Source organism: Acromyrmex echinatior, chromosome 11, assembly GCF_024713525.1.
Source record: "Acromyrmex echinatior isolate Ae372 chromosome 11, ASM2471352v2, whole genome shotgun sequence".
NCBI classification, from domain to species: domain Eukaryota; kingdom Metazoa; phylum Arthropoda; class Insecta; order Hymenoptera; family Formicidae; genus Acromyrmex; species Acromyrmex echinatior.
Genome location: NC_141862.1, coordinates 9006909 through 9022955, shown reverse-complemented (window position 1 = coordinate 9022955; position 16047 = coordinate 9006909). Strand labels below are relative to the sequence as shown.

Sequence of the window (16047 nt, the reverse complement as noted above, 5' to 3'; positions counted from 1 at the left end):
ACATAATAGCTTAGCTAATATATAGGTTAGAGATCTCATATTTAATTTACTGATTATTACTGGCATACTAGGCACTGATATCAGTGATTATTCACTGATTCAGATTTAGAGAGTAATAATTCTATTATTAATAATATTTTTAATCATAACGATAAGATTAATAATGATGAATTTGCTAAGAAAAAAATATCTACTTACTAAAAAAACAGATATTCTAAATAAATCTGTGGAATTTTTTAGTAACAGAAAATTAAACTAACAAAATTTTTTAACAGAATAAATTTTTACTTAACATTGTGTAACAGAATGTTCTTCTCTTTTTTGTTTTTTAAAAGCTTTTATTAATATAAATTAATTGAATAGAGATATATCTACTATTTTTTGTGATTTCTATAATTTTTCTTAAAACGCAAATTTATTGGAAAATTTAATGCAAGTTCATAAATTCTGTTAATCATTGACTATAAATTTTACTTTACATATGCCAGCGACAGTAGAGACCATTCATTATCGCGTCATCATCAATGTAAGTAGGTTTGTATAATTAACCTCGTTGCATAATTACGTTTCGTTGGTAGATGCTAAAGAAAAATATGATGTATAACTTAATCGCAGACGTAATATTTTATATAATTAAAAACGAAATATACAAAAATAAGACAGAAAAGAAAAAGATAATTATCGTAATAATTTATAATAGAACTCTCCAGAAAGAACCGGAAGCAGATTTATTTAGTAATTTATTTAGTAATTTATGTCAATATTTCTTATTTTTAATAAAAAATCAATAAAATCGTGATTCACATGCAACATTGGGCGTGTCAAGGCTATTTCTGTACCGAAATTATATACACCCAATATAACTTATATTATAGATTCTATCTAAAAAAAATAAACATATGTGAAATCGAAGAACAAAATTATTGAATTTTATATACTTTATTTACTACATATATATATTTTAAACTTGGATAAATTTGTTAAAGCAAATTAGATAACATATAATTGTCTTTTAAAATTACTTATTTAAACGTACCTTGATGAACAATTTTATCTCTTAATTCATATATAATTACGAAAAAGAAAGTCAAATATGATTTACTGTGGAAGCAGAAGACGGTACACACTCTATGAAACAAAACAACTACGGAATAAATGATAACAGTATGCTCCAGAGTATTTATTCTTTTTTCATATAAGTATCCTATTTATTCAAGTAGATTCTCTAAAATAATAAGTTTTAAAATCTTAAAATAAATAATCGAGAATAAATAATAATTAAAACGTCTTTAGCTTATTACATACATAAAAGCTATGTCGTTTATGTACGTAATAAACTAAAGTATAAAAATTAGCTTAGCGGTCAAAGATTAATATTATCTCAACTATGAAAATTATCGCTGCTATAGACTATATCAATACTTTCAGTTCCGTGATGTTATGGATGGTATGCTAAATTCTATACATAGAATACATAGAAGCAACTTTCTATAATATGTATTTGTACAGTAGCGAAGTTATAAGGACTCTTTTGTGCCCTGAGAAAAGCATCGATTGAGATCGAAGATGTCGCAGAAAATCATACTCGGGAAATTGGATGAATTCTTATGCTTTATACATATAAAGATAAAGTGAGTGAGAATCTACCTTATTATCGTCATGCAGTTCACTGGTATCAAATCTGTCGAAGCTTCTAAAATTGAGGAGAAAAATATATACCTTTGAAAATATTGATTATATAAAAAAAGAGAATTTACTGCGTATATGTACTTAACATACACACACACACACACACACACACACACACACACACACACATACACAGAGCCACATTCTTGTTATCTTTTTTGAATGATTGTAAGATCATTGAGACTGTAAGATTTTACATTGAAGCTTATATTGTAACATTCGGTTTACAGTAGCAACAAAAATTTTATCTGTCTTTTGCAATATATAATATGTATATATTTAAAAATATTTAAAGATAAAAAAATATATATCTTATATACAGAATATATATATATATATATATATATATATATATATATATATTACAAGATGTATATGTAACATGTATACACCAGCAAATACATGGCATACACATATAGAATAAATAGAATCATGTTTCAAAAATATTATTGATCATTTATAATAAATTTAATAAATAATTTATATAACAATGGGTAATCAATTAACTAAAATTATTAATTTTAAATTGCTAAACATAATTAAAAATAAAGCTTTTGTTAAAAGTAGAACATCAATAAAAAATGCATATTTTATTCGTAAGTTCAATAAGTCCATAAAAAGTGAATATTTTATTCATAAGTTCAAATGATTGATAGTATATATTGATACGTATGGTATGCGTATAATAAATTACACGATTAGTTTTAATTTCTTTTAATTATAATAATGAATAGTATTAGCACAATAAACCTTTTCTCAAATAATGCATTTTTGTATACACATAAACCTTTATTCCATTAAACATGTTCATGTATTGGATAGTGTGATGATACATTTTTATTATGATACATTTATAAAATATATATTACAAAAAATTTTTTACATTACATCTATCTCGTATGTGTAACTTTTGAAGTTTCCTAAAATCTAAGTTTTGATTGAGAATTGAAAACTAATGTAGTCAGTTTTTATAAATACCCGAATCTAGTATCTATGTATTAAATTTATAGTTAATATCAATAATATTTCCACTTATTGACATTTTAATGAAATTGCTTTTCTCTTATAATTTATGCTTCAAATTACAAACGAGTTGAGAGATCACGCAATAGATCATCATCAGAGGAATTACGATTCCTCGACTACTTATCGCATTCCATGTGAATGAAACTTAATGAACACACACATATATATATCTCTCAACTCGTTTGTATATATATATATATATATATATATATATATATATATATATAAACGCTTTTAAAGATGCATCTTGCTCAGTAAACTGCCTATAAGCGGTAGCGATTTTATAATGTTGGTGACATAATCCAGACATATCTTTACTATCCCAATATTGTTATAAATAAAATATAACATGCCAAAGTAGAATAAATACACCGCTATGTTATGGACAATGTACATTCTGAAACAAACGTGTATCACACAATTTTTGAAACACAAAATTTATGACATATTAAAAATCAAGTTTGATATATTATATTAAGAAAAAGATGTTGAAAATTGAAAAAGTTATCCGAAAATTTTAATTACTTTTAACATAAATTTAACAGAATATATATTTAACAGAATAATTTTAGTTAAATTATGATGTAATATGTATAAATTCTATTAATAATATGATTGAAATATAATATTAGTTGATTTGAATAATGTAATGTTAATTAGTTTGATTTAGTTCATATGTCTTTGTCCTAATTTTTTTTTGGAAATTAAAAATATTTTTTATTTCTCAACAAAAATTCAAATCTGTAATTACACACATATATATATATATATATATATATATATATATATATATATACATAATGTACATATAATTAATATAAAATGTAAAATGCAGAAATGCATATCAGCGTAAGAAGAAAATGGATTTGAACAAATAATAAATTCAAACATCAAGTTTCTCTTACTAGTTGTTTCTTCTGTTATGTGAATAAATATTTTTCTACTAATAGAAAGTGTTCAGTTTCTCTTAGAACAATTGTTACTTTCCAAGAATTGGAAGAAAAAAGAATACTAGAAATTATTTATTAGTATAAAAATCATTGCATTTTATATATTTATTCTTCTTATGTTTATCGAAAAATTGAGACAATTGTTGCTTTAAAAAAGTTTTTCTAAAGAAATTGATAAAGAATAAATCTTACGGAATCGTTATTCTTCGACTGTATGAAAACATTGTGATAATCTTCATGAAAAATACTTACATTTTTTGATGCCGGCGGGCTTTTGGAAGAGTAGACAAATCCTCTTTCATACAATACTGCCGTGCGCCAAGAATAACAGTTTTTAAATACTCGTCTATATCGATATCATAAACTATAATTTTAAATAAATTCTGATCTTCCGTCGATAGTTCTTCAAATAAATTAATTAGTCCATCATTATAAAACACCCATTCCCTCGTGGTGAAATATTGTAACACGTCCAACCCGTCTGAGATTCGCTTCTGAATTCTAATCATACTGTTTATAAAAACAAAATAAAAGTAAATAATAGTTAATAAGAGGGAAGTTTTTTACATAGTCATGATAATATTGTCTAAAAATATATTATAATAAATATGTTGAAACAAGAAAATATAATACCTAAAAAAATGTAAAACTTACAATCTTTTTTGTCGAAATATTAACATCAGAAAGTCGATCAAGTATGCGGGAATCATGTGAAAAAAGAAGACGAAGAGATTATGCACAAATTTGCTGTTACGTATATCGCCATCCGGAAACCAAACTTGTCCATCGAAAGGATATTCATGAAGACGTTTTCTGCCTTTCTCTATTACTTCTGCCCATGTAATCGGTCTTACATTATTCTGTGTTATATTAATTACGGGTATAGTTTTGGATCTGTAAATAACAAATATGAGAAATAAAGAATAGATGTGTAATAAATACTATAAATAAAAATAAAGAAAAATTAAACAGAAAATAAACTTGAATAATTATTCTATTTAAGTATTTTTAATAGAATAATTATTCAAGTGTAAAACAAATAAAATCTATCTTTCTAAAAAATGTACCAAAAAATTTACTTTTCTTAGGTCCGATTCTACCAATGTAAGATTAGCTTTAATCTCAATTTAATTTATTCTTTACCTATTTCTAATTTTAAGAATTAGAATTAGTGAAATCAGCCTTAATGTTAAACAATTTATAAGTTATAATAAGTCACTATTTTTCAATAAAATAAATTTAACAAAAAATTTTTTATTGAAAATGTTTTTTTAGTTAAAATTGTTTGTCGTAATTTCTATTTAAATATTTAGAGAATAACTCTTTATATTAAATACTGCAGAAAAGAGAAATTAAAAGACATTAATACAAGTAGTCTAGATCTTACAAACATAGACAATAAATTCATTCTAATTTAAATCATGTTTTATTATTGAGAAAAAGCACACCATACACACACACACACACACACACACACACACAATATAAGGCAAAACAAAGATATTTACTTTTGATTAATAGCAATTTTGCGTGCAATCGTAATTATAGCGTTAATTGCGAGATCGACTGGTATAACTTCGGCGTGATAATCGCCATTGCAATGCATTGATCTGATGACACCTTTGCCTGCACCGACAAGCAATCCTGTTGGTCCGTTCAGATTGTCGACCCATCCTGGCATCGGTTCCAAGTAACTTGGTGTTACTAAATAGATATTGAGAAATTAATTTTTACTTTTCTTTACTTTCAATCGTCGAGATATTATTTTCATAATTTTTAATAATTATAAACAAATAAATAGATAAGATATAATAATAAGATAATAATAATAAGATAATTTAACATATTATAGGACCGTATATGTGATAACTATAGAAATCAAAACTTTACATAGTCTAGCTGGATCTTAAATGCTTGTATGATTCTTGCGTGAATTTATATACTACGTGTGCAGTCTCCAAAAACGCGCATCGAAATGATTTTTCGGTCTTTGAAAACGTTAACTCTACTAAACCGCAGTATTATCACGAGTTAAATTGACTAGCGATTTAACAAATATTTGATGCAATTTGCATCTTCGAAACGATCTTAATGATATTGATGTGTAAGGCTTTGATTTCTATAGTAAATGATAATTACCGATTGATGGTCTAGCGATACAACAAGGTAAATTGGGGTATTCGTTGGATACCAGCGTTTCAGCCAAACGTTTCGAATACGTGTAAGTATTCGGATGCGGATGAAGCAATCTGTAAAAATGTATAATTTTACATTTAAATCTTTTGTAAATATATAAAACAATTTAATTAAGTTAATTTTAATTTTAATCAAGGCTCGAAAAAAACAATATCTGCATATATATGCACTAATAATATTCATCTCGTATGTATAATACTGACATAAGTCTCCTAAAAAAGAGAGGCACTCCCTATTTCTCGAAAACTAAACATATTTTGCTACTAATATTTCAAAATTATAAAAAATAATGTAAAAAAAATAATTAAATTTCAAAATTATAATAATATAATATTTCAAAATTAATATTATTAATATTGATATTAATACTAATAAAAGCATGATTTATTTAGATAATTAAAAAAATAAACACTCATAATTCATATTAATCATCACGCAAATTTATAATTTGCTCCTTTATAAAATCAGTTAAAAATAAATTCTACAAATGCAAAAGTTAAAATTCCTATAATTTTCTCTTGCAAAGTTTATGCAAGAAATAGTTTGGTTGGTTTTATTATTTTATGTTATTATGTTTTATTTAAGTGTATCAAGAGTCATACACACATAATTGAACTGCATACTCCATATAATTTCAAGATTGAATTTGATAGTGTAGTCTAATTTATAATTATTTTCATTCATCAATTCATTAAAAGTGTGAAATGTATAAAAAATTGTTTGTTAAAAATCATTGTTATACATTAATTAAAAATGGCTTATTTCTTTATAACAAAATTTCTTTGTTTAAAATTTATATATCGATAGCAATACTGAATTATTTAATAGCGGTAGCATTCTAAGAGTTAATATAATAAATATCATAATTAATATATTATAATTAATATTATAGTAAATTATATTAATTGGATAGGCCGCGCTTATACCGAATAACGTCACAAGTTTAATTACTTGGGCGTAATAAGATTGATACCCTCGTCGTCTAACCATTGAACAAGTCTCATGATATCCTGAGGATCATCGGGCGAATCGTAACAACGTTCACCGAGTTCCTCTTGGTCGACGTGACAGAAGGCCGTGCTTAAATGGACAAAAGACACTAGATGCTTCATTTCTTTTGCCAAGTCCAGTAATTTTTTTGTACCTGTCTTAAAGGTTATTGCAATTTTATGTATTTAAATATCATGTAAATTTTGAAGTATAATATTATACGCATTATAGAATTATAGATTTAAAAGATATACAGTATGATACAATTTATAATTGCAAATTTATTATAGCTGTTATATTGTCACAACTTAAGAGCTCGACATTGTCTCATGATTTCTTCATTATGTAAAATGTCACATAAATATAAGATTTAATGATAAGTCACATAAATATAAGGTTTAATGATAGGTTTAATCATATAGTACCCCGATAGGATAATGTTTATTAAACTATATGATAAAATTTTGCGACATAAAATTTATAATCTGTGATTATACAAGCATATGTATATATTTTGTATATCTGTGATTATACAAAACATGCGGAAATTCTAATCTTTTCTAAAATATTGGTATCCGTTTTCTCAATTAATTTCAACATAGTATTTTGGCAAAACAATAACGATATCGGCGAATCATTTCAATGGAGTAATGTGCCTTTTAGCCAATTTGCTTGTTACTGAATTAATTATTAAATATTGTATTTTATCTTTATTTTAACTTTAATTTTATCTGCTTGCAATTAATATCGGTTTTTTCAACTACTTCTTTTTCTTATAATATTTCTTTAATCTAAAAAATGTTAATACTTTATAATGTTTTTGACAAAAATAAAAAAACATGTTTTTATCCCTATTAGTGACTCCTTCAAGTGGCGATGGCCCTATTAATGTGCCCCCAATTTGTGTGCCTATCCACATTTGATTTATTTTAATATATAGTTACTAAAACAGATAATAAATTTAAGCTAATTGTTTAAGTTAATATTACATAAATCAATCACACTTATAACACAACATTCTTAGTTCCAATACAGGGTACATTAATAGAGACAAGTGATAAAATCTTGCGGTATATATTACTGGATTTACATAAATTCCTCATCTTTCGAAAAATATTAGAATATTTTAATATTTAATAAAAAATAAAATATTATTTTTGAATCATATGCATTAATAATTTAACAAAATAAATATATTTTTTTGTGCTAGTTTTTTTTAAGATTTATCGAAATACAAAAGCACACTAATAGAAACAGTCACAGTAACCTTAGCATATTGAAATTTAATTTGAAAAGAAATTGTTTAATAATTGAGAAAAAAATTTTAACTATATTTTAGAAATATGTATATGTAATTGTGCTCGTAAAAATGTACAATTATTCCTAAATTTAATGTAGAAATATTACAACATGAAGTATTATACATTCAATATGGATAAGTTAAAAATTTTAAAGTCAAACGGCTTTTGGGACATATGATCTGATCTTCCGAAAATATTTATCAAGCATTTAAAAATAATTGGATGAGATCTATTTCTTTAATATACTCCGACGCGGAATCTTATTCATTATATTCTTAAAGAAAAGTAAATTAAAATGTATTTATACTTTAAATTAGATTTATCTAATTTTTTACAAATTTCGTTTAAAAATTTTATTACAACAAAATTATTACGTTATGACGAATTGTCTTAGTGCAATTATTATAAAAATGTTATCAGTTCATGTCATTTCTGCGCAATTTGCATTCAATTTCACAACTTGCCTATCGGGGTAATTGGTAGCCATGTGTAACATATTTGATATTAACAATAATTAATAACAAATGAAGCACAGTAATGCAAATAGAGATCTGAAAATAGAAGTTCGAATTGAGATTCCAGTTTCTTACTGTGTTCATCTCGATGGCATCTTTCAATTTGGCCTCCAATCGAAGTGTCGCAGCGAAATGAAATACGATGTGTACTTCATTTATTAAAAGCTCGCGCTGTTGATCGGTAAGGCCTAAATTAGGCAAACATACATCGCCACACATCGGTATCACTTTCTTAAAAAGGTAAGGTTTCTCGTTTCGAATTCTTTGAAATACCTATAAAAATATCAATTATTAATAATCATTAATTTTTTGCACGTATATATGTTCACATATTGCATTATCATTTGACTTTCAAGTCACATTCTAGTTTAGAAAAAAAATTTTGCTCTTTCTTTTATTTAAATTTCTAAATTAATTTTTGTCATATGTTCGAAGTTCATACTATCTTGTATCATATCACGCGTAAATCTTTATAATACAATTTTTTTTTAAATAAAAATTCTGTAAAAATTGGAATAGATATTAACAACAAAATCTCATAAAATATGTATGATAAAATACTTTATTCAATTGTACGTATATTTTTGCGACATAGTTCTCTATTAAAATTTGTCAATCTTTTTTTTAATTAACATTAATTAGTAAATAACATGAATAACAAAACATAAAAATTAATTAAAATAATTAAGTGTAAAGAGATATAAATATTTCTCAATATATTCATAAGAATTCAAAATATTTTATGTCATAGTGAAAAAAGACAAGATGAAACAATTTCAAAGATGCGCATTAATTAATTTATTCGATCAATATTGTAGAATGCTACGATCTTGTGTAAAAAAAGAGGATAACATAAATCACGATAACATAATCTCACGATTCCTTACAGGCATTTTGAACATTTCGTCGAGTCGAGCTTCAATACTGCGACCTTTCTTGCTTCGTATGAGAATGTAGATCTTGTTGAGATTGGAGCAGGAAAACAGCAATTTCTCTAAGAGAACTTTACCCATGAAACCGGAAGCGCCGGTAATAAAAATGGTCTTGTCTATGTAAAAAGATGAAACTTCGGATTTTGTTACTTTTTCTTCCATGGCTGTGAACTGTAACGGCATGGAAATTTTAATATATTGAGTAATTTAATATGTGATAATCATTGACAGACAGATAAATGAATGAGTAAGGAGGGAGAGAGAGAGAGAGAGAGAGAGAGGAGAAGAGAGCAGCGAGCACGTTATTATTAAAACATGTAAATTGTGCAAAATTCAATTTACAATGTAATCTTTATACCATTTATATTGCGAATTTCATAACTAAGCGAAACGTACATTGTAACACACATTTTCGAATTCTCTATGATTATCTCTCGCCCTCTCTCATCTACACATAGATACATTTCGCAAATTAGCGGTTTGTTATTTTACCGCATCATTTTTCTACAAGAATCTTGCATTAACTTTGTATATTCGAGCAAATAAGAATCGCGGAAAGAGAAGAGAAAATTGGTGAAAGGCCGATCAATCGCACTTAAATAATTGCAACTCCATGGTCTGATTTCGAGCTGCGTTACATTTCTCCATACTAATAGGTAAATTCGCGAGTTTATGTATTATTAATCATTGAATTTTTTAATTGAGGAAACTGTAAAAGGATTTTAATATTATAGAAACATGCATTGAATCGCATATTTATACAAATTTATGTCCAGAAATAAATTAAAATTTTTTAGATTTTCAAAGACTAATACAATATTAAGTTGAATATGTAAATATATACTTAACTTCTGTCATAAATTATATAAGATATCGCATATCGCATAACACTTTTTTATTGTTATTTGTAAAGCGTATTTAAAATCATAAAATTTTTATTTAAAAAAATGATATATTTTATACCTTTTTTAATTTAACAAAAAAAAAAAACAAATTATTTATTCCTTTTTAAATATATTTTAAGTATGCGTATATTTATTAATGTGTTAAGTACAATTAAAAATAAACTTCGCAAAGGGAAATAATTCAAATAACATATAATGATGATAATTTTGTTTGTTTTTCACGATCGGATCTAAAATTGCTAATAAAAAGGAGAAAATATTTGCTGACTATAGCTATTACGATTGGATTCAACTTCAAAATTGCTAGTAAGAAGGAGAAAATATTTGCTGACTATAACACAAGCTACAGCACCTGTCAAATTGGCTTATTCATAAATTGTAAAATCATGATTGCGATTATAATTTTGCGATTAATATAGATCATCACATAAAGGTATCAAGTCCACGTTTCGTTTTTGTATTCATTATCGCTTATGCTTTCACATTTTCCTTCACACGAACTAAATTAGCTCGAATGACAGGACATCAATAAAATAAAATCGTAATTTGCTTTTACAAATGGTAACTTCTTCCAAAACAATTTCTCATAATAAAGGTTTTTATAATGAAGAATTTACGATAGAGGTTTACGATCAATAGTGATATAAAATGAATTCAGTTTTGAATTTATTAATATTTTGAACATCGAGTTGATTTTAGTATCATTTTATAATAAATCTAATATATTATTTGAATGTCTTAATATAATTACATTATTTACATTATTTATTGAATATACTTTAAATATTTAGTAAAATTACTTTCAATCAGATACATAAAACTCACAAATGAATAAGGGAGCCTTTGTGGAAATTTATGCATTACTCAGATCTGACATGACAATTAAAACATATATTAGGTGTTGGAATTAATTCGTAGCGTTTTTTAATGAAAGAATGTTATTTATTTCACATGAGCATTAAAAAATACATTAATGAAAGTACTTCCCATCACTTGTAAAACGCTACGAATTAATTCCAACACCTAATAATATGTAATTAAAACATAAAATATATAATATGTTTGTTTCTTCTCCAAAGTAATTAAGATAATTTAGATGCAAATTTAAGAGAAATATTGAAATCTACTAAAAAATCTTATTTAATTCTATCTAAAAAATCTTATTTAATTCTATCTAAAATCTATTTAATTTAATTCAATGTAAATTTTTCTCAGCTAAGGTAATATTTTTCGCAATAAGTTCTCTACGGTGTTTTTAAAATGCTCATTAGCAGTAATATTAAATCATTTGTCAATTTAATTTTTAATATGTATACTTTAACTTAGAACTGTGTAGGACTATATTTCAAGATCGGCAAATAATCGGTGCCGTTTGTCTGAATTAGAAATTGTAAAATACAATATAAAATATTATTAGATATTAAAATTCGCTTTGGTTGAATATCTTCCTTTTTCGCTTAATTGTTCAAGATTCTCTTATTCTTATATTTAAAATACATTTTAGAGTAATTTTAAAGTAAACTCGATAGTCATTTCTTGAGCTTTGCAATTTGCATTCTTATTACATAAATCAGTTATATTAACTCATCCTTAACTTCTAGCGAATTATCTTCACATTATGAATTTATAGCTTAATAAATATATTTGCATCATTATTATATACAGACATTATTATATACAGACAGGATTGCATAGTCTATACTTAATAATAAGTTACACTGTTAACATCATAAAATTCTATATATAATTTTTAGCAGGTTTATCTTTTAAAAAATATAAATATAACAATATAGACAGTACAGTGTTTTATCTAAAAGATCCCTTTACAATGTCTTTATGATCACAACATTTTTTAGATGTGTAAGTTGTCTCAGAATAAAATAAATTCAAATAAATTAACATTTGCTCAATTAAAATTTGCATTATCTACAAAGTTATAATTAATTGTATTTTATTTATATCTCCAACAGATACAAAAAAAAATACAACGGATCAAGATTACTAAATTCTATAAATTTTTTTAAATATACAAATTTGTAAAATTTATCAGCAATGCTTACAAAGTTAATGATTTATTTGTTGAAAGAGATTGTTAAATTGATTGTATAAATAGTAATTAATTCTTTTAAATTTTCTAGGTATGATTTCTTTTCATTTTTTCAGTACTTTATGCATTTTAATATTAATTTCTTTATATATTCATAAAGAAAAACATCTTATTATATTATTTCAGTTTCACTTCCAAATGTTAGATACTACAGCTCCTACTATGAAATATTGTTTGATGTAATAGAAAAGTGTTACAAATTAAATTTAATTCTTTAAAGAAAAAGTAAAATAAATCGATTATGGTATCCGAGATATCTACATTTTTATATTCATTTACATTTATTAATTTTTGCTTACACTCAATTTACATGTGTAGATCAGAAATTGCGTTTGTTATGCATTCCATTATATAATGCGATAATACGTGCAAATGCGGTAAAGCAGTTTTTCAAGTTATCTGTATGTACATCGTTTTATCCAACGAAGAAAGTGCGCGCCTCTGTGGAACATATGTGCGCAATTCACAAGACTCATGTAAATTTACAGCTAATCGTTGCGTCACGTATCTCATTAGAATTTGTATTAGTTTTAGCATAATGATGATTTACTCAGTAAACAGTTGATCTGTCAGAAACTTGCATAAGTAAATTAAGATGACATAAAGTTTATTTTTGAATAGATTATAATCTTAAATGTTAAACAACATTAAAGTCTCCCATCATATATACATGTATAAAGTCCCGCATGTATATTCCATTTCAAGTATATATCTTTATCAAGATTGATAAACTAAAATAACTAAAGTAAAAAAAAGTAAAAAAAAAGAAAAAGAGCAAAGGAGTGAGAGAGAGAGAGAGAGAGAGAGAGAGAGAGAGAGAGAGAGAATGAAATATCGCGGAAACGAATTATTTGATAATTATTGTTATTTAAATTAACACAAAAGTTTAGAAAGGTATAATAATACAGCGCGACAGAAAACTAAATTATAAAATATTCCAATATTAAATGCTATTTTTTCACCTAATTAATTATATTCACGAATGTAACGTTTGGCATTTCTTCATTTTTATAATTTGATATTTAAATTTCTTATAATTTGATTAATATAAAAGAACTCTCACTATATTTAATTACCATACTCGTAATACTTGAAATCATAAAAAAGTTTGAATAAGAAAAAAATAAACGCGAATTATTTGAATAATTTACAATTTATGTTAGAATTCAAGATAGAATTTCATTTATAATTTTAAGTATTATTAACAGCGGTCGGGAAATGAATTATGCTATTAATATTTTATTTATTTGTTAAGCTCATTCTACAATTGCAAAAGCGTAGTTAATGGTCATAGTTGTAAGACTTGACCTAGCACAGTATTTTTTTTATATTCGATTGTGATTGGTTAATTCTTACAATTACAACTGCTTACAACTTACACAATTGTAAGGCTTGTAATGAACTTTAGGCGTAAAACAAGGAAAGAATGCTGATAGCTCTGATAGAGCATTTTCCGAACACAGCCCATGTAATGCAAAAAGTATTTAAATATAAAATCCATTTATATAAATATATATATATATATATATACATATATACAATATATATATATATATATATATATATATATATATATATATATATATATATATAAGTGGATTTTATATTTATTTACTTTTATTTATTTTATTTTATTACTTTTTATTTATTTTTATATTGATTTTATATTAAATACTTTTTATATATATATATATATATATATATATATATAAAACACGTAAAATCGATTACTCGCATATATTGAAGTTAAGTATTGTCACAATTCATTTCCTAACTGCAATTATTTCGTAAGTAGTTATTGTTATACATTTTCGCATTTGTGTACATCACGAGATTAATAGTGCAATAGTAACAGTGTAATTTGATATTGTATCCATTTATAAGTATTCAAGTATTAAAGCAAATATAAGTATTTAAGCAAATATAATAAGAAATAAGAAGTAAAAAGTTAAAGCGTGCGTGAAATGCAGAATTAATTCTAATAAGATAAATTTATAAAAAATTATAACTGCAGAAATCTTGATATCTAACGCGCGGAATACTGACCGTCTAAAATGAATATAAATAAACAATAAAATATTTGATATTTACATATATAAATTTATATATATTTATATTTATTTATATTTATATATAATATGATAATATAATTTAATCAACAACATTATTAACTAGGCAACTACGCTAACAAATGCAGTTTTATAAAAATGTTAAAATCATTAATTTAAAAAAATTAATTTATTTCTTGAAATTCAATTTATTTATTGAAATTCTATTCGAATAAAGAAAAGAAGATTATTCAAAAATCAACAATATTTGTTCAAGAATAGTGTTGTAACAACTACAGATTATGCAAAATATGAAATACCTGTTGATATCTCACAGAATTTAATCTTTTGATCGTCTGTGATTAGTGCAATGTTCTTTCTATCTCGAAGAATGGATCTCGCGTACTCGATGCCCACGAACTTACTGAGCTCTCATGCTGAAAGTTGTACTGTTGTAAAACGACCTGCCGATCTCTCTCTCTTTCAGTGTTCTTCTCCCCACCTACATTTAACTGTAGCTGCACACACTGGGACACATTCTGAACATTCTTTTTCTTCTCTTTATATCAATTTTCCAGTCATTATTTTGATAAAGTAGGAAATATAATTTGAACTATGGCAATACACTGGGATTCGATATTATCTTAAACTTCGAAACTGTAATAAATGATCTCTTACATTTTTACAGATAAGTATTTAATATACTTTTTACTATCAAACAACATTCGCCGTATCAGATTCAAGTGTAATTAACTTTATTGAACATTATATTTGACGTAACTATATGTTTATAAAAGTCGAGAGAAATAGAAATCCATCGGCTTTATTACATTCATGTTGTGTGCGCCAAAATGGGTTTGATGTTTATTAGCGGAAAGTTGTTATGTTTGGTAACAGAGTGTTCTCTCTCTTGTTGAGAGACTAACCAGCCGATGTCGATTTTCTTTCACTCTCTCGCTCTTATAAAGAGTTCACGCACCTTCACCATTTCTTGGATGCGCATTAGATTCTTGCAGGAGCGCAGCAAGTAATTATAGCTTGACGAAATGGAACGTGAAATTTGAAATTGTAGACAGACAAAATTATTTAACTTATACGCGTAAATAATTTTATTAAATTGAATGCAATAGAATGCAATGGTGTTTAAGAAAATTGCTTAAATAAGAGCTAAAAAAATTTTAAAAATACTATACGGTCTTAAACGTTTTAAATTTCTAAAAAATAATCTTAATTGTATTTTAATATAATACAATTTTTTTTTTATTTTTAATACAAAAAAAATATACATTTTGGTATTTTATGAAAAAAAAGGTATTCTTTTTTATAAATATCAAAATTCATATAAAACATTATTTAAAATAGTTAATAGAAAAATTAAGAAAATAGAA

The 16047-nt window shown here is 25.0% G+C and overlaps 1 protein-coding gene across 1 annotated transcript; it reads right to left on the bottom strand.

Moving 5' to 3' along the window:
• Nucleotides 1-2457: 2457 nt before the first annotated feature.
• LOC105149705 (putative fatty acyl-CoA reductase CG5065) lies at nt 2458-15099 on the bottom strand. Its single transcript, XM_011062297.2, has 9 exons — nt 14980-15099; nt 9555-9770; nt 8743-8940; nt 6813-7009; nt 5805-5914; nt 5174-5369; nt 4320-4559; nt 3918-4175; nt 2458-3112 (listed from the first exon to the last, which is right to left on the bottom strand). The coding sequence occupies exons 2-9, from the start codon at nt 9759-9761 to the stop codon at nt 2950-2952; spliced, it is 1569 nt and encodes a 522-aa protein (XP_011060599.1). The 5' UTR covers nt 9762-9770; nt 14980-15099; the 3' UTR covers nt 2458-2949.
• Nucleotides 15100-16047: the final 948 nt, after the last annotated feature.

What these genes read in the sequence shown, in the direction of transcription:
- LOC105149705 (XM_011062297.2), bottom strand. Translation starts at nt 9,761, where the DNA reads ATGGAAGAAAAAGTAACAAAATCCGAAGTTTCATCTTTTTACATAGAC. An exon ending in ACGAAATGTTCAAAATGCCT is followed by an intron (nt 8,941 to 9,554) that starts GTAAGGAATCGT and finishes ATATTTTTATAG; the next exon opens with GTATTTCAAAGAATTCGAAA. An exon ending in AAAATTGCTATTAATCAAAA is followed by an intron (nt 4,560 to 5,173) that starts GTAAATATCTTT and finishes TGTTATTTACAG; the next exon opens with ATCCAAAACTATACCCGTAA.